Source organism: Colossoma macropomum, unplaced genomic scaffold (assembly GCF_904425465.1).
Source record: "Colossoma macropomum unplaced genomic scaffold, Colossoma_macropomum, whole genome shotgun sequence".
NCBI classification, from domain to species: Eukaryota; Metazoa; Chordata; class Actinopteri; order Characiformes; family Serrasalmidae; genus Colossoma; species Colossoma macropomum.
In genome coordinates this window covers 1,382,818-1,401,369 of record NW_023494809.1, presented here as the reverse complement: position 1 = coordinate 1,401,369, position 18,552 = coordinate 1,382,818, and the positions used below count along the sequence as shown (strand labels likewise).

Sequence of the window (18,552 nt, the reverse complement as noted above, 5' to 3'; positions counted from 1 at the left end):
CCAACCATGCGTTATCAATCCTAATAAACAGACACATGTTCAGCTCTGTCTCCTCATTATTTACCAATATCACTGTAATATTTTATCATCAACATTAATAAGAGGGGCTGGTAGAGATCTTGTCTGCAGTGTCTGGGATTTTAAAACGCTGTTAGGAAAAAAAAAAAAACCCTCAAGTGAAAGTACTGTTTTCGTTGTAGATAGATGTAACGTCATTATGTTACTATAATGAACTACAATGCCTGTCACTGCATAAAACAATAGAAATGGACGGTTAAAACAGACGTTAAGACCCACTGGGGTTTATGTTAAAGTTAGGACAGAATTTAGAAGAATTTAGTCTAGTTAGGATGTTTGTGTAATACTGTTTTCCTATCTGGAGTTGTTTTGTTAATATTGTCCATCCCGACATGTCGAAGTAGGCCTTTACAGTGAAAATGAAACTCATTATCCAAATTCCATTAGTCCAGTTATAATACTAATAATAACTACACCCCACTAGTTTCAACTAATTCCACCCCTGGCTCAACTTTGAAAAACGCTCAAAAAAAGGTAGAGCACTGCAGTGATCTACAGGTTTGGAGGTGGGGCTTTGAGGGAAACCGGGTGTGCTGGGCTGCTGTGTTTTTAGAGCTAGCGTACATCAGCTACTAGAAAATATGGAGAGTGAAAAAATTCAAACAGCACTTTCGCAACTAAGAGTCTTACAAGGTTGACGATTTTTCTCTACTACCATCCCCATCTTCGATGAGGGAACGTGTTTCTGATCAGGCAGTGTGTCTTGAGCCTTAACAGTATGAGCCACTGACTCAAGCCCTCGAAGAGTTAACGTAGTGCCTGAAAATAATTAGCAGCGAGCGGCCTTGTGAGCTGGTGCTTGGAGTATTATAGCTTAACGCGTAAGTGTGGTTCTCTGCTCGCTCCAGGGTCCTATGCTTTCATATTTATGAGCGCAGCAAGTATGGCGTCATCAAGGGGCAGTAACGTTTTGCATGCTGTGACGTGTCATGGTACTTTGGTATGAATACACGTCATCCGCGTCTACAGTGGAGTTGAACCAGAGGGGTGCTGCAGAGGCGGAACTGACCACGATAAAAATGATATTTTTACAATATGGAAAGATGTGAACACATTTTAATCAAGGCTGGTATATTTTATTATTACGGAGCAATTTCAGCTGTTATTGGAAAAACAAAAGGTCTTCGGGTGTAGTTACTCTTCAAGGTGAGTGAAACAGACAGCATGAAAAGTAAATGAGCCCTCACCATCCCAGCTGAGAAGCTCCTCATTAGAAGGGCGCGTTTTTGTAGCTGGGGGCATGCTGACATTTACAAGCTGCTAATGACCTGATGTTAATTGAATGTTCTCAGTATGTGTTAGTGTTGTGGAGCAGGTAGCATGTTTTTGTATCTCCTCTACTTGTCCCTCGTATCTCTCCCCATGCGTCTGCCAGGCCTGGCTACATCTACCACTGAGCTTTAAATATTTCACAGCCTCCTCTTTCGGGGGATTAGAGGACATTTCGGGGCCCTCGGAGAGCGTCGTACCTTGGCACGGTGCCAGAATGAAGGTGCAGTGACCTCATATCTGCTCTGGGTTAAATATAGTGGCCGGAAGGCTTCAGACTTGGCTGTTTTGTTGCCGTTCTGCAGATTGCATTGTCAGTCCACTGTGGCTGTTTATGAAACACTGCCTTTGCTGCAGTGTCTCATCACACGCAAGGGACAAGCTTGGCTACAAGGACAGGGAGAATTTGATTTGTTGGAGTAGATTAGACGCAGACATAGTCTATCAGCAATAGAATGAGTTCTAATTTTTATTGAAATCTTTATTGGAAAAGACATATGACTGCTGTTCACATATGTCAAAATGCAGCTTTTCCTTACATTTAAGAAATTAGCTTATCTCAACATCAATATTTGACCAGCAGTCAGTTTTCATTCTCACCATTTCCATGATTATGAATGCACAAGTCTTTATCCAGAACAACTTACAGTATTTGAGAGTCATGATGTATGCAGCCTCAAGAGTCTATTAAACAGATGATGGATAGGAGAAACATATTCAATCCATTTTGCCAAGTATACGTAAAATCTATCATTTTTGTGTATTGGAATGGTTTTATGCAGTAACTTCGAATATTTTAGGGAATATATAGCGATTAAACAGTATTGTGGTTTGGGGGGGGGAAATGTTTACTTGCTAGTGCTCAGCTATCTTTTTAAGCATGCTTGTATTTAGGGTGGGAATCACAGGGCATCTCATGATACGATATCACGATACGTTGCCCACGATAATGATATCACAATACTGCGATTCTGTGATGCTCAGTATATTGCAAGACAATCCTCTACGATACATTACAATATCTGTCTAAATGAAGAAAATAAAATACTCCTAAATAGGCAAATAGCAGGAATTATGTATTTATTAGTGTCAGTTTTACAGAATTTGACCACCAGTGTGAAATAATGTACAACAAAGTGCAGCTTAGCTTCATGCCTCTTTAACACACATACACCATCTGTGTGTGTCATCGTTACAGTGTAAAAAAGCCATAAACTGCCAGAAAGCAGAACAGTTCTGGGGTTAAAATGTGCCTCATTAACATCTTTTCTAACTGAGTAAATGAAGAAGAAGAAGAAGAAAAACAAAAGTAAATTTATACAAAAAATATATATTAATGCAAAAATATACATTTCTCTCAAAATACTGGGAGTCCTCGGGGACGTAAAAGGAAGTTGTGCTTTAAAAACTGTATTAATTGTAGACTGACTTCGAGTTGTGGCAATGTTAGGTGTTTTCCCAACAACCAGATCAGGATGATGACGCAGAAGGTGGCTATGCATGTTCGTTGCGCTGCCTGTGTACTTTATTTTAACGACACAGTTCCTGCAAATCATGCAAAAGCACATTGTTTGTCTACTTCATTTGTCTCTTCAATGCTGTAACTGCTGAAGTTGGCCAAGATCTACAACTTGAAAGAGGATGGTGCCTGTCTGATTTGTTTCCCCCTGCTGTTCACCATTTCTTCCCCGCGTTTCTTTTTCTTCACCGCAGGTTTACCCTGTTCATTTGATTAGCGCCTTAGCGCCACCATGTGGAGTCATGAAGTAGTAAATCTGGTAAATCGGATTGGAGGGGGAGTCCATTTAGAGCATTTACAACTCATCCATGTTTCAATAAATAAATCGATATTTAGCACCAGTGTATTGATAACGTATCACAAAAGAAAGTGATACAATATATCGCCGCATCAATATTTTATCCCACCCCTTCTTGTATTGTTCCTTCTAAAGCCCATGTGTCAAACACAAGGCCTTCGGGCCAAGTCAGGCCCTTGGCACAGTCCTATTCGGCCCGCAAAAGTATTTTAATTTTCTATTAATATTAGCCAATTTCACCATGAACTGAACTACAGTTCCCAGCATGCATTGCAACATAATGTTTGCTACCACGCCCGTCCCCAAAAACCTACTGTACACTGGGGAGGTTTAACAGTTATCTGCAGCTAATGTAGTCTTTTTGTTTTCTATAAAACAGTTTGTTTTTATTTAAAATTATTTTTTAATTTGTTCAAGTATTCAGTGCCAATTTTTTTGCCATTGTAGTTTTTGCATATTTTGAACAAACAATGGCCAGTTGAGGTCATGGCAAAATGTTAAGTAAAAATAAAATAAAAATGCAGCTGGCCCACAGAATTTTTTAATAAACTGCTGATTGATGGATTTTTTAATATGGTCCTTTTAGTGGTTGAGCTTGACAGCCCTGTTCTAAAGAGTGACATCCTAAGACTAACATTCTTGCATCGTTGCTTCTAAATTTCTTAAGAAAACCAGAGCTTTTCAAAGAGCTTGTGAAATGACCTTTTCAAAAGAAGTGAATTTCCTCCGCTCACTGTCAGCTGTCTTACCTACTCAGTAATGCATTTGTTTAGACGGTCCAGCTCACTGCAAAACAAATTAAGATGTCTGTGGTTTGTGTGTGTGTGCGTCTTGCTTTAAGTAGGCAAAATGAGGATGTACTGCTAACTTTGTTCCTGTTAATTGTGTCTCGTGGTGTTTGAGTTCTCACATGGCAGTCAGGCCTTCTGCTTGAGAGCTTTGTTGTTATTCTACAAGACCCATTTGTGTACTTACGCCTCTGAGCTCGCCCTCATTGGCATTGTAGTTTTGGACACACATCAATGCCAGTATGTGCCAAGTTTTTAGGCAGAGAAAAGTGGCATGAAATCTACTAATGTGAAATCTGTATGAGACGCACATTCAGCTTCGTAGTTTAATTTTCCTCTCGGATGGGAAGAAAGGATTTGACAGATATGTAATTACCGCCCGTGCTCTGCTGCTGTCTCATCTGTCTGTTCACCCCTCTGCCTCTCCCCCTCCTTCCCTGTTTCTTTCCGGATTGCTGCCCATCTTTTCTTTCTATCTCTGTTCTTTCTGCACGTCTTCCTCTAATTTTTTTTTCTATTTTGCTTTTTTCTATATCTTCTGTTTTGTCTTTTTATTTCTCTCCTAACCACTCTCTCTTTCTCTCGCGCTCTCTCTCAGGGTTCCACCTGATGCCGCGGTTGTCGTCCATCGTCCCGGAGAGCTGTCTGCTGATCGTGGTGGGCCTGTTGGTGGGGGGAATCATCATTCTGGTGGGCGAGACACCCCCTGTTTTGCAGTCTGACGTATTCTTCCTCTACCTTCTACCCCCCATCATCTTAGATGCAGGCTATTTCTTGCCCATAAGGCCCTTCACTGAGAACATAGGCACCATCCTCATGTTTGCAGTGGTCGGCACTCTGTGGAACGCCTTCTTCATCGGGGGTCTGTTGTACGGGGTGTGCCTGATAGAGGGAACAAATTTGGGAACAGTAACGCTGCTCCCCTGCTTGCTGTTTGGATCCATCATTTCAGCTGTGGACCCCGTAGCAGTTCTGGCTGTTTTCGAAGAAATTCACATCAACGAGCTGCTTCACATCCTTGTCTTTGGGGAATCTCTGCTTAATGATGCCGTCACAGTGGTGAGTGCTCTGAGGGTGTCCTATGAGAACCATTCTGTTTATCAGAAAAATAATCTAGTTTTTAAAATGTATTTGTTTCCACATATAGATTTAACAGAGTCATTTCAAGATATGGAAGATGATTTTTAGCCTTTTCACTGGTTCATGTGTTCCTGTTTGCATGCTTGGAGGGTTCATCAAGTGGGCAAAATATTCTGTTATTTTTAGTTTTCTGCTGTTGCCAGCAGTGTAATGACTCAGAACTTGTATCTTTGTTTCAGTGACTGCAGTTGGGAGTGAATAAGTTTATGATTCATGTTTGTTTGCAGAACAGAATCTAGCTGGAAAACTCTGTAATGCCTTTTTTTTTTTTTTAAAGCTACCTACATAGGGACCTTATAACACATGCATACATGCTGAATGACACGTTTATAGAGAATACTTGAGTATTTATGAACAGCATATGCCAGTAATTGGAAGACGACATAAGATGTTTTATGAAGTGAATGACACTGTATTGACATAAGGGGCCTTAAAATAGACCATTGTTCCATTTGTAACACTTATGAAGCATACTTTTCAACTAATATAATTTGGAGGGTAAGGGCCTCTTTAACAACACTGTATATCAGTTCTGCATGTTTCTGCGTTAGTTAAAGTACAAAAATACAATTTCTAAGGAAAAATACCTGTTTTTCTGTGTGTCTGCAGCCACAGAAGTATTCTTAATTGAAATAGTCAATAATAATGTAACATAACTGTAATAACTCACAGCACAATTAATTTGGTACTTAAGTGATTTAAAAGCAAGAAGTTTTGTACTGTACAAATGTAGACAGGGTGTTTCTTCTTTTACTAAAGTAAAGTTTTTTCAATGGGAATATGTATATGGTTAATGTGCAATAGCTATTAAGCTCACGGGTGTCAAAATCTTCCATAGAAACTGATTGTATAGTATATTGTCCTCTTAATTAGGCATCTGTCTTAAGTTCTAATACTTGGGAATGATGCTTCATAGTTGTGTTATAAATGAAGCAAATATCACTTTAGGGTCATTGCAGAGTCATTTACTTCATAAAACATCTCGTCATCTTGCGGTTACTGACATAAGCCATTCTTAAATCCTGACGTTTAGCTTTATAAATACGTAATTCAATGCTTATGCGTGTATTATGAAGATATGTAGGTAGCCTGTTAACACTGGTTACCATGCATGTTTACCATGTTGAACCCATGAAGTTAGCATGACTGATTGGTTTTAAAGTCCCTGAGTGCTAAGCTAAGCTCTCATTGCTTCATCCTGCAGGTACTGTATCACCTGTTTGAGGAGTATGCAGTTGGGGACCCAGTGGCTGTTATAGATGTGCTCCTGGGCATCGTGAGTTTCCTGGTGGTGTCGCTTGGCGGTGTGTTGGTGGGAGCCATATATGGAGTCTTGGCAGCGTTCACATCTCGCCTCACTGCACATACGCGCGTTATTGAGCCGCTCTTCGTCTTCGTCTACAGCTACATGGCTTACCTCTCTGCCGAAGTGTTCCACCTCTCTGGCATCATGGCGTGAGTACCACAATGCAGTCTTGCCCTGTATTTTTATTAAACTATCAATTCAAGTGATATTCAATACATTTGACTGTCATAAAGTTTGTGGAATACAGTGAAAAAAGGCCTGAGCGTCATGGCAAGTTGCACACTGCACTAAATTTACGACAGATTATCATTTGTATTTACTTTTAGCCTATAAATATAACTTAAAAATGGGTAGAGCTTATATTTTCAGGTTCCACAGATAACAAGGCTTAGGCCAACACAGTGTCAGATGTTAATAGAGGGCTTGTTCAGTATTATTACATTCAAATTCATTTAACCAGTTTTGTCACATTACAGAGCTTAAACCTTGGCTTCTGTGCTGTTATATTCTCTATGGTAACTCTGTTCGATTCTACCTGCTTAACTGTGAGGAAGAATCATAGTTAAGTCAACATGGAAAATAGTTCAGTCTTGGGAAGCATGTGTGATGCTGTTTATAGTTTGGATTATTTTATTGTTCAAAAAGAAATTGAGGCCTCCTCCAACTCCGTAACCTTGAGTGTCTCTAAACTAACAACCTGTGGCACCGGTAAGCAGATAATTCTTAGCAGGATTCTCCTGTTGAAATAAACAGGAACGCACAGAAGAATCTGTGAGCACAAACTTCATAAAAACTTTATATTATTTTGTTTTTTTCTTTGTTCCTTCTGTCAGTTAGAGGGGATGTTTAATTCAGCAGGCAGATTTTCCTACAAGCCCTTGAGGATTACCTGAACAACATCAGGAACCATTATTTTCAATAATTCAGTGTTTATTATGTTCTTTTCTTGCAGTTCCTTTCTTCGTTCTTTTTAGCATTTCATCTGTCTGTCTAATTAACATAGTATACGAGTTTGTACCATTAGTTCTTATGAGGCCTGCAAGCCTTTTTGGTGACAGTCAGTTCTTACTGTAACCTCTTGATATTTTTACATCTGTTAAAGCAGTGTTTTACAATTTAACACTTTTTTGTTCATTAGAATGTAAGCTAAGACTTTTTAACAAATTAAGGGATCGATAATATAGCTAACTTAACAATGTGTAATACAATAAGCCAGTGCTTATGATTGAAGACCCATTTTGGAGCTAAAAATGTTGTTCTTTTGGGTGAGCTTATCTACATCACTGAAAACTGCCTGTCACTAGTTGTGCAAATGTGCAAACTGCTTTCCACTGCATTTTAATTTCAAAAAGCCCTAATGCTGCAGTCTTGTCAGGATTGCTAAGCAAAACAGCCGTTTTGGTAGTCCGTTTAAATGCCAGCGTGCAAAATTAACACACTTGGCTTTAATTTGATGGTGCCATATTGGTTGATAATGCAGGATAGTGCACTGCTAATATGTATCTGTGCTCTTTCTATGATGCCACTACTCAGTGTGCAGTAAAACAAACTTTTTAACCCCTGACGTTTACATTCGCTGGTGTGAGACCACAGCAAAGGCAGAGGACAAGAGTCTAACGGTAAACCAGCAGTGAGCCAGTAGGCTGACTTTCTCATCATGCCCAGTAAATATAGTGGCATTTGAGTGCTCCTTAATAAAAGTCACGCTTAGGGAAGGTCAGAGCAAAACAACAGCATTGTTGATCTACCAGTGCGGGGTGACAGCTCGACCACCTGATGTACATCTGTGCTGAAATTCCTGTAGATTTACTGCTTCCCTGGACGTCACCCAGCATGTTGACAGAGCTGTCACTGGCCACATGATTTGGGTTAGGAGCTCTGAACGGACAAGATTGCTGGTAAAGAGACTGCGACAGATACAACAGTCTACTGTAGTGGCTACTGCGGAGAACAGCCTGTCCTAAAGCAAGGCCAGTAAAAATTAACTGTCGCAATGATTAAAATCTTGAGTAAGGAGGTGGTGAAAGTTCCTTACATATTAAAGGGCCTGAAATGACTTGGAACCCTTTTCTGGAAAAAATAAGTTAAAATAAATACAAATAGACTTAACCTCTTGCACTGGAGGAGCCTGTCTGTGGTCCTATACTGTCCGCACTCTTATAACTACAGAATTTTCAGACTGGTTTCATAGTAGTTACCAAATAATAAGTGGAATCTTAATTAAGATTAATAACTAAATAATAAGTATAAGTTATTTGTAATGTAAAGTGCTCTCATGAGGGTACTGTGAATGTTGGGAGGGTTTTTTCCATACTTCAGTATCTGCAGTAAAGCCATTTGATGTGTTAATACACAGAGTGTCATGTGGTCTTGACAGAGTTATGCACACTGGCAGCAGCTTGAACTTTTTGCTCTGCTCAGAGGGAGAGGGGTGAGCTGAGTGCATGCTCTTAGAGTAAACATGCCTAATTGTAGTGTTCCTCTGTACGTCAGTAAATGAGGGGCGATCACATGGTCTGCTTGCATTCTCGGTACCACAGAATTCACACCAGCCGTGACACGTCGGCATCATGTGAGAGTAGCATATGTGAAGCTTGAGTGATCATGCATCCCATCCTAGCTGCCTCCAACTCCTCTCTGCTGTGTGAACACTTGAGGCGAGAAAATTAGCTCTTTTTTCACCTTTTCTTTTTGTAATAAATCCATTTTCATAGCAATTTTAAAACTTCACAGCACAGTCAGCAGTTTTTTGTGATGAAATCACAAAATTTTTAGCATTCATGTCAGATGAAAGTCTTGTCATAACAGTAGCCTCTGCACACCATTAATACAGCTCTGCAACTACCAGACCAACAACATGATGACATTTTAGTAAATTATTATTTTAAATACCCCTGCTGTCGGAACACGAGTCGAGATGAGTAACAGATCACAGCAAAGCACAGTGTCTGAAGCAAGCGTTGGAACTCGTATCTCTATTTTTGTTGTTCTTCATTTTTGACATTATTTAAAAATGCCTGTAGCTCTTTACGTTGTGTGTAAATTTCATGATGAACTGACTAAAAGGAATGGCCCAAAATGACTTGGAAAACAAATCTGGTTCCGTTGACTTACATGAAAAGTAAAGTAGGTTTTTTCCTTCTCCTGTAAAGTTACCATTTTGGAGATACAAGGTTTTGTTCTGACAACAGCGATTTATTTTAGAATGCTATAGAAAGCAGGAGTGTGTGATTTCTCTGGCTCTCTATACAGCATTTGCTTCACTTGCACACAAATGGTGGGAAAAAATGTGAAGTTCTAAGCGCAGCTGATGTGAAATCAAATCACTGATTACAATGGCAGTGTATCTGTTCCATTAGATGGATGACTGAAAAACTCTGATGAAATGAGTCTCATGTGATTTGGTCGATAGATACTAGACTTGCCTTTGAAAAAAGATTGACATCCTGTAAGAAAACTGAAGCCTGGTGTTAGTTTTTGGAAGCGTTCTTATTTTATTTAAAATAAAATAATGTAATTAGCAAAATGCAAATGACATTTCAGTGAAGATGAATTATGGCCTGCTGTAAGTTAATACCCATGTTCAACATTTAGCTCCACTTATTAGTGCAGACAGTGCCTGTTCGTTAGTTTGGTTTTTCTGCAAGGTAGAGGGATTACCTTTCAAAACTCAGTCTTTCTCAGAGGCAGTCACCACTTCTAAGCAGATAATAACCGTGGCATAGCTAATGTCTCAGTGGGTGTCATTCAGAGCAGCTTTCCATCTGAATTGTCCTACAGCCCAATATGAACTGACTGCATTTTCTTTTTGCTCTTCTTTCCGCAGTTTGATCGCGTGTGGTGCCATCATGCGGCCCTATGTGGAGGCTAACATATCCCACAAGTCCCACACCACCATCAAGTACTTTCTGAAGATGTGGAGCAGCGTTAGCGAGACGCTCATCTTCATATTCCTGGGCGTGTCCACAGTCGCTGGGTCACACAGGTGGAACTGGACTTTCGTCATTGTGACGATCATCCTGTGTATGGTGGCTCGAGTTCTAGGTGAGTCACACAGATTGAAATGTGTGTTGTCTACGGCTTCTGTTTAGCTCTTATTGTGGTATTAGGGTAGGGTGATATCACAGATATGAGCCTCTTACCATTTATTAAATGTCTTAATGTGTACTGTGAGCATCTTGACTACTTCACGTTCTCTAGATGAGTTGTGTGGATGAATCAAGGCGTTCTTATAATCCAGTAATTGTCTAGGTCAAAAATAATGTAAGCCAATCTTTAGAGTCAACCTCAAATTAGAACTGGCCTTTTCTGGTTTGTTGGTTGTTTTAAGCTGATGGCTTTTCTCCCACCTCTGAAACAACACCAGGGAAAATTGAAAAGCAGCATTTACCAAAATTATGTTTCACCTCCCTCCCCACCAGTCCCACCTTCCACTGAATGAAAACACTTGGAGACCCTTCCTGATACTGTGTTTCACTAGGTAATATGCCATGGTTCGGAAGGAAAAGACATTGTCCAATTCACCTTGACCTTACCCGCATCACAGCCAACGTTCGCTAATGTAACAATTATAATTGCCATGTGATGCAATGCAGTTGCAGTAGTTTGGTCGGCTGCATTTATAGTTGTTGGAGAGCCGTTGACTTTGGTCAGTTCTTTTACGTAATATTCTAAAGCCCGCCGAATTCATTGAATGTATTTTTACCTCAGATTTCATAGAGCTTCCGTGTCCAGTCTGTGTCTACCGCCAGTGAATCCAGGTTTTTGTTCTGCTCCAGCTCCCAACACACCTGAGCCTGCATAATGAGAGGCTTTATAATGCTGGCTTTAGAATTAACTGGCTCAAGTGTGGCTTTAGCCAGAACAGTACAAGTTGCGTGACAAGCAAGATTTATACTTTTTCACTCACTTGTTTGGTCTGCTCCTGTCTGCTTCACCTTTTCTGTTTCACAATTGTTCCTTTCATGTGTATCCTCATTGTAAAATAGGAACAGATAGTCACCTGGGGCGTACTTGAATTACATTTGTTCTTGAGAGTTCTTTGCGTGTAAGACACTTTCTGCATTAGCAGTACAAAATGTTTGTGTCTGCTTGGAAACTCTAATTGATCTATGCACATTTTCACCACATCAACATTTCATGAGTCATTACTTACATTACTTCACATATGTTAATTTTAATAGCAAATTTGAATGTTCAAATGTTTTATAAATGCAGTCCTAGGTGTTTAAACAGAGTGTATTGGCCAGTCCACATACCTGTAGGAGAGTCCTCAAGTAATAAATCATGTATATGTTAATACATAAATAATAGTTCACAAATAATAATTCACAAATAATAGTTTACCGTTGACCCAGATGATGTCAGTCAGCCAATGCTAATTAAATAATCTGAAACAGGGTTGGATAAAGTAAATTCTTACCCTGTACACTTAGGTGGTTTCTGGTATACAAATAGCTAGGCCTAATAAAATTGACAAAGGTGCTTTGAATAGCTCAAAACAGTAAAAGCAGCCATCTTTAAGCCTGAATTTTTATATCGTTATACAAGTTAGTTCCGGCCACGCAAGCTGATTGGTTGAGAAGCGTTCTAACCGTGCTGTTATTTCGCCATAACATCATGTTTTTCACAAACACTGTATCACTCCGCTGAGATGCGGTTGCTAAGCAATGACAGCTGTAGGAGATGCTCAAGCCATTTGAACGTTTTTACTTCTTACTTTGCCACAAGCAGAAAATGGACACTTTTAAGATCACGTTTGACCGACAGCCGATTTGGTCAGACTCTGAAGATGAGACGACACTAAATTCCCAAACTGTCATCACCACTGAGCAGCTTTTCAGTCGGCAGCTGTGACAGAAGAACAGCTAAACAACCTGGAATCAGCCAGAAATGAACCCAATACAATTCGCCAAACTAAATGGGCTGTAAGATGCTTTACAGACTGGCTGGAACAAAACAACATTAATACTGATCTGGCATAAACTGACAAAACTGAGCTAAACTTGATATTGCGGCAGTTTTATGACTCAGTCTGATTTGGTCAGACTCTGAAGACCATACACGTTTGGCGAATGGTATTGGGTTAATTTCTGGCTGATTCCAGGTTGTTTAGCTGTTCTTCTGTCACAGCTGCTGACTGAAAAGCTGCTCAGTGGTGATGACAGTTTGGGAATTTAGTGTAAGGAGCTGGAGAACGAACTGCCGGCTGTGCAGCGAGTGAGCGGAATTTGTTACTCTGATGTAGCAACAAGCTGCTTGGTAAGGAACTATAATTTGGTGAAGGAACTGCGAACATAAAAACATATTAATCTCCACGTTCACGGCTCAGTTTATTTATTTCTTACTTTATTTATTTAACTGTTGTACAAAAGCGATAGAACACTCGAGGTCGTGTGATGTTATTTCGTGATAACACACTCCCTCTCGTGTTCTATTGCTTAAATATGCCATAATTACAATAGAGTACTACTCCTACAACAGGGTAACTACTCCTCTGAGGACCCATTACCAGTCTATGTTTTTGTTCTGTTCCCTTTACCCACACACAAGCTATGTGAGTGGCATTCAACAGCCCTCGATTACCTAGCTCAGGTTTGTAAGGAGATGACGTAGAACTGCGTAACTCGCTTGGGGTCATCACGGACAGACGCGAGCACTGAGGCAAATTAGAGGTTTGAATGAACAATACCCTTAAGTAGTGTTCCTTCCTAAGGACACAAATGCTAGATTGTCACTGAAGTTTCTTGTGTGCTTCAGAGAGGAAGAGGTCCAATGGGTAAAATGTCATTGACCAAATATCATGGATCATACATCATATTCCTCAGCCAATGACGCGTGTAACCACGATGATGTGTCATGATGACACTGTTTCCTCGCCCAATTTCATCACCAGTGAGTTTTTCCAAGAAAAGACCTTGTCAACATCAGTCATTTTGTCATTCTCTTGAGTAAGGGACCATCTGTACGGGCATAAGAATGAAAAGCCTTTCTGGATCATCTGTGATGAGACTAGTAACACATCACAACAAAACACTGTCTGAAGCAGGTGTTATTCAGGAATATCTGTGTGGTTAAGAACAAAATACCAGTGCTGCTGTTTATTAGTGATAATGATCCATATGGTGTTTAAATTGAAATATGTGGTGATTTTATGCCAGTGGTTCTCCCTGCATTGCTTTGCCACTCTAACGTTCACTCTGTCCACACTTCTGCACAATTGCTTTGTTATTTGCGTCCACACAGAATTTTAGTTCCCTGAAAATGAAGCTTTTGGAATACCCTCTCCAGAATAAAATATTTTATCAGGATTTATGTTTTTTAAATAAATATTGCATGGTTATTGATAATCAGACTTGATGCTACTAACCAGTTAATTATGTGTTGATCCAGCTTTACTTTGTCATTACACAGTCAATCCACATACATGAATCCCCCTTGTTTTGGTCATTTGCTGCTCCGCCTCCTCGTCACCGCCTCCAGCTAGCAGCTCGCTGAGCTCGCTCCTTGCCCTCGTTGTTGCCGGCACCATCGTCGTCCTCCTCCTCCTACCGCTGTCACTCGCGTCACTCGGGTCACTCAGAGCTCGGGCTTTGTGCTCCGTCCCCCACCCACTCGCAGCTCTCTCCCCGTCCGTCCTCGCCGGGGTTCGTTGCCTCTCGATGTTCGGGCCCTGCCTTCCGGCAGGCTCTCGCAGCCGCCGTCGGGGCAGGCGCACGCCACAGTCGTTTTCTTGATACTTTTAGACCTAGCTCTCTCAACAACAACTTCATGCTCCATATTTTGCACAACATCTACATACTCATAGTGTTCTCCTCTGCTGGCATGCTCATGTGAGCATTTTCAAATTGTTTTGTCATTTCTTTGTGGACAGTGAGATTTTTGAAAACGCTGTTGGTGTGGAGACGAAGGGAAGAACATTGTTTATAAGTCCTCATAGGTGTGAACAAGGTCTTAAATAATTGCTAATTGTCCTCTCCAAGTTGAATCAGGTGTGTCTCTGCTTGGAAAAAACAAAGAGCAGTCCAGCAGGCCTCCAGAACTAAGACTGAAAGCTACTGGTTTATGTTCGTCATACAAAACAAGAAGCTTGAATTCCACCACGTAACTTGCTGTTCCTTTTTCCCAGGGGTCATCGGTTTGACATATGTGATCAACAAGTTTCGTATAGTGAAGCTGACCACCAAGGACCAGTTCATCATCGCCTACGGTGGCCTGCGAGGTGCAATCGCCTTCTCCCTGGGATTCCTGCTGAACAAAGAGCATTTCCCCATGAGGGACATGTTCCTCACAGCTATCATCACAGTCATCTTCTTCACCGTCTTTGTGCAGGTGAGGCTTAGCAGGCTGAATGCACTGGGGTGTTAATTTCTTTGATTTAAGTCCAAGAAGCATAATAAAGCGATAGTTGGGCAAAATATCCTAGTGTGGTTCATCTTAACAGGGCAGTCTGGCCAAAATTAAAATTTAACTGTCACTACATCCTGTGCAAGTAGGGGAGTTGAACATCCTTTCCAACAGACACAATCCACTGTTTGCAAAGGTTACATGTTTTTCTAGGAGCACTGTGAAAAACAACACCTTCATATTTAGCAGACACTCTTAGGCCACGTTCACAAGCTTACTTTGGTATCCGTAAATAAAAACACACGTCTTCCAGTTCATTTTAATGAGAGCAGTGTGTTAACAGACAACAGGTACCAACGCATATCAGTGCAATATTAGTTACTCCTTGTTGTCAGGACAGATCACATTAAGTTCAAACGTAGGCTATCTAGCATTTAGTGATTTATGCTATGCTAGCTACTGGATTTTAATTCAGTCCAGACTCAGCTGATTTGGGCTATCAGAATATCCTAATTTATTCTTTTAATGTTGGATACATTTTCTGACAAGGACTTTTAGACTTTCAAACTATCCTACCTACGTGGCTGAAGTTCCTATCCTCCAGCTTCTTGTTCGAATTTTCCCGTTCCGCCTTAAATGGTGCAGCAGTTACTACTATAACGCCTGAGGCGTCAGAATGTAACTGCTGCATGATTTAAGGTGGAACGGGAAAATTTGAACAAGAAGCTGTCCTCAGCTTTGTAGTTTCAAAACTGGTAGCATTTTTGATTAGGTGATTATAAGCCATCAAAATATCCTACCTAGAGTTTTATGTAGGGAACTGCCTATAAATATGTGCTACGGTAGGACATTTCGACAAGGTAGAACAGTTAGTCACAACACCGGGAGAGTGCACTGAAGGCAAAAGTGCAGCTTCTGCTTTGCTAAAGCAAACACACTGCATTGCTTCAGATTTAGAGAATTTTGTATGTATTTCACGAGGTTGGTGGTGTTTGTGTTTCTGAGCTGCTGAGTGTTTATATTGGTCGAACTGCAGCTGAAACTTAGCCAGTGTGTTTGGTGATATGACTGATGTGGTAGAATGAGGCGTAACCGGTGTCCCATAGGTGGTTGTTGTGCGTGTGCACGTATCGTTGCAGTGCATGCTGGGGTTTTTTAGGGCAGGCTGTTGTGAAGTGGGCTAATATTAATAGAAAATTAAAATACTTTCGTGGGTCAGATAGGATTACGTCATGGGCCTGATCTGTCCTGCGGGGCTTGTGTGTTTCACATGGGCCGTACGATAACTCTCCTGCTGTGAACGGTCATGACTGTGAGTAATGCATTCAAGGGTTACTTTCACCAGAAATGCTAAAAGGCAAACAGTGAATCATAGTAGGGGTGTTTTGAATTGTATGTTAACCACATTATTTTTTTGCCCAGCAAAGGTCCATTCAATTGCTCATCCACGCCATCTTCAGTCAGATAATAACCATCTCTAAATTTTACACTTGATTTAGTCCCGGGGCTGTAATTTGCAAGGAGTCTGTTATTGCCAAGTTCTGCTCTCATATGGATTCTACAAGAATTGAAGTGGTTGTAGCAGAAATCTGGCACTGAGCCACAGAGACAGGCATCCTGCTTTTGATGTACAAGTGTAGGCACGGTGAAATATCCCTTTTTTTGAAAATTGACTTGAATGATTCATGCAGGCCTGCTCCAGTGCCAATTTTAGCTCCAGCTGTGTCTGTGCTGCTGAAGGAGAAATACATTAAGGCCATTTTCAGCACACAGATTGAGTCTAGTCTGAAATATAAAAAGCTTGTCCAATGAAGAATCTCCGCTGGCAGTGTAACTTGGCCCAAAGCCAGGCCCAACCCTCAGTTAGAGAGATTAGTATACTAGGTCCAAATTCACAAAAGTGCTGAGACGTAGTGTTTTCAATGCAGTGCTAGTGCTGGGTGGTATTGATAAATTTAGTATTATAATAAGTAGATCATAATGTCATTATTAAGTTATATTTTAAGGGGAATTCCACTCATCTTTCAAAATGTCAGCAAAATTCAGTGGTTGAGTTGTAAACATAGTTGTTCAAAGTGGTTTGACATGAAGTCTCCATTCTAGAGAAATGTACCTTCTCAGATGTCTTTACAGTGGTGGTGATAGAAAACAGGGGTCATAATGTCTGCAACAAAACCACAGTGAACTGAAAAAAATTTTTATATATATATATATATATATTATTTATTTATTTATTTAAAGGACTATTTTGCCTTATAACATTATGCATGTACCCCCCTGCCAGGATCGGATTAAAATACATACTTTTTAGGCCAAAATGTGATCAAAACAGTGTCTCAGACATCAGGCAGTGAATTTATAACCATTTCATGTAATAACTTTCTGTGAGGGATCTTACAGATCACCACCACTGTGAACAGGTCTGACTCGGTAAGTTTCAAGGACGAACCATTTCACACCAAACCACTCTGAATAACTTTGTTTCAGTAAATAAGTCATGCACAAATTTAGAAAAATATTTGGAATTCCCCTTCAAGTTTGCATTAAGTTTCTGATCAAGTTTTTTGTTGCGAACTTCTTTATAACTAAGTTTTTGTAAAACATTTGTTTATTAACGCTGATAAAACAGTAATTCAGTATTAATATACCAATACTGGTATATTGGCCCACGTTATATCACCCAGCTCAAAGTAACACACACCCTGCTATGTGCCAGCACTCTTCATTTTAGGAAACCTGTTCCTGTTCAGTTCTAACAAGAAATCACTTACATTGTTGTGTCATGCTACAGAAGTTGCTACAGTGAGAGTTGGTGTTATACACATCAGGGTGTTTACGGTGAACACAGAGTGTTTAAGGATCAGTGCTACTCTGATCAGCTTACAGTATCATCACTAACCTGCTTGGTAGGTCTAATCTCCTCATGAAACCAATAGAGCAGTTAAATCTGTGCTCTTTAAAGTTTATCAGGGTAGCATTAAAACAGTTACAGCACTGCTCTGTGGATTTACTAAGGCAGTTTATTTAACTCTAGTCTGTTTCGGTATGTGAGGTGGTACAGCAGAACCTGTCCTTTTAAATTAGTCTATGAGTAGTTGTCAAAAGTCATTTCAAGATTATCAGCACTGAGAGGAGGTGGTTTAACAGTGTTCACACATCTGCACACACAGTAGCAACATCACCGCCGGCAGCAGAGAGCCTGAGAGAAACCACTCAGCATGGAAGCCCCCTTTGTGTGTACTTGTATTATTACACCTTATTACAAGTTCACAATTAATTTTACAGAAGGGTCCATGGCAATTATGACTTAGAAAATAATTATAAAAGCAAAGTTTTTGTATCTGCGAGAATCTGTTTAATCTATCTAATATATTTGTTTCATAGCTTTTATAACAGAAAACATTTTAAAGATAATCAATTTAACCACCCATAAAATGGTCAGGTGGCACAACCAACCAAAAAAGTGTGACTACTAGGTGTGTTTAAACTAATCTTTGTACTTGAGTTCAAGTTTGTACATGCTTTTTTATTTGTTCATATGAATAAACATTATTCTTCTAGCAACATATTTTCATGTTTTTCCTCGGGTTGCACCACCTGACCTGGTAAACTGAACCAGTGTAACCAATGACTAAAAATGACAATGTTCTTTATATTGGGGTGAGTTTAAAACCCTCACAAGTGTGATGAGGGTGGGTGTGTGTGTGTGTGTGTGTGTGTGTGTGTGAGGAGCAACAGTTTACACCAGATGGAGACTGAGATGCAGAGTGAGCTCTGCTGGCAGGAAGTGGAAGGTGGAGTGAGTTTG

At 40.2% G+C, this 18,552-nt stretch overlaps 1 protein-coding gene across 1 annotated transcript in view; it reads left to right on the top strand.

Annotated features, from left to right (window-relative positions):
* slc9a1a (solute carrier family 9 member A1a) overlaps positions 1-18,552 on the top strand; it is a 55,789-nt gene that overhangs the window by 20,119 nt on the left and 17,118 nt on the right. Inside the window, exons 2-5 of the mRNA XM_036558255.1 lie at positions 4,551-5,011; positions 6,297-6,547; positions 10,225-10,442; positions 14,527-14,729. Coding sequence (XP_036414148.1) covers positions 4,551-5,011; positions 6,297-6,547; positions 10,225-10,442; positions 14,527-14,729 — 1,133 coding nt within the window. The remainder of the gene's footprint in view (positions 1-4,550; positions 5,012-6,296; positions 6,548-10,224; positions 10,443-14,526; positions 14,730-18,552) is intronic.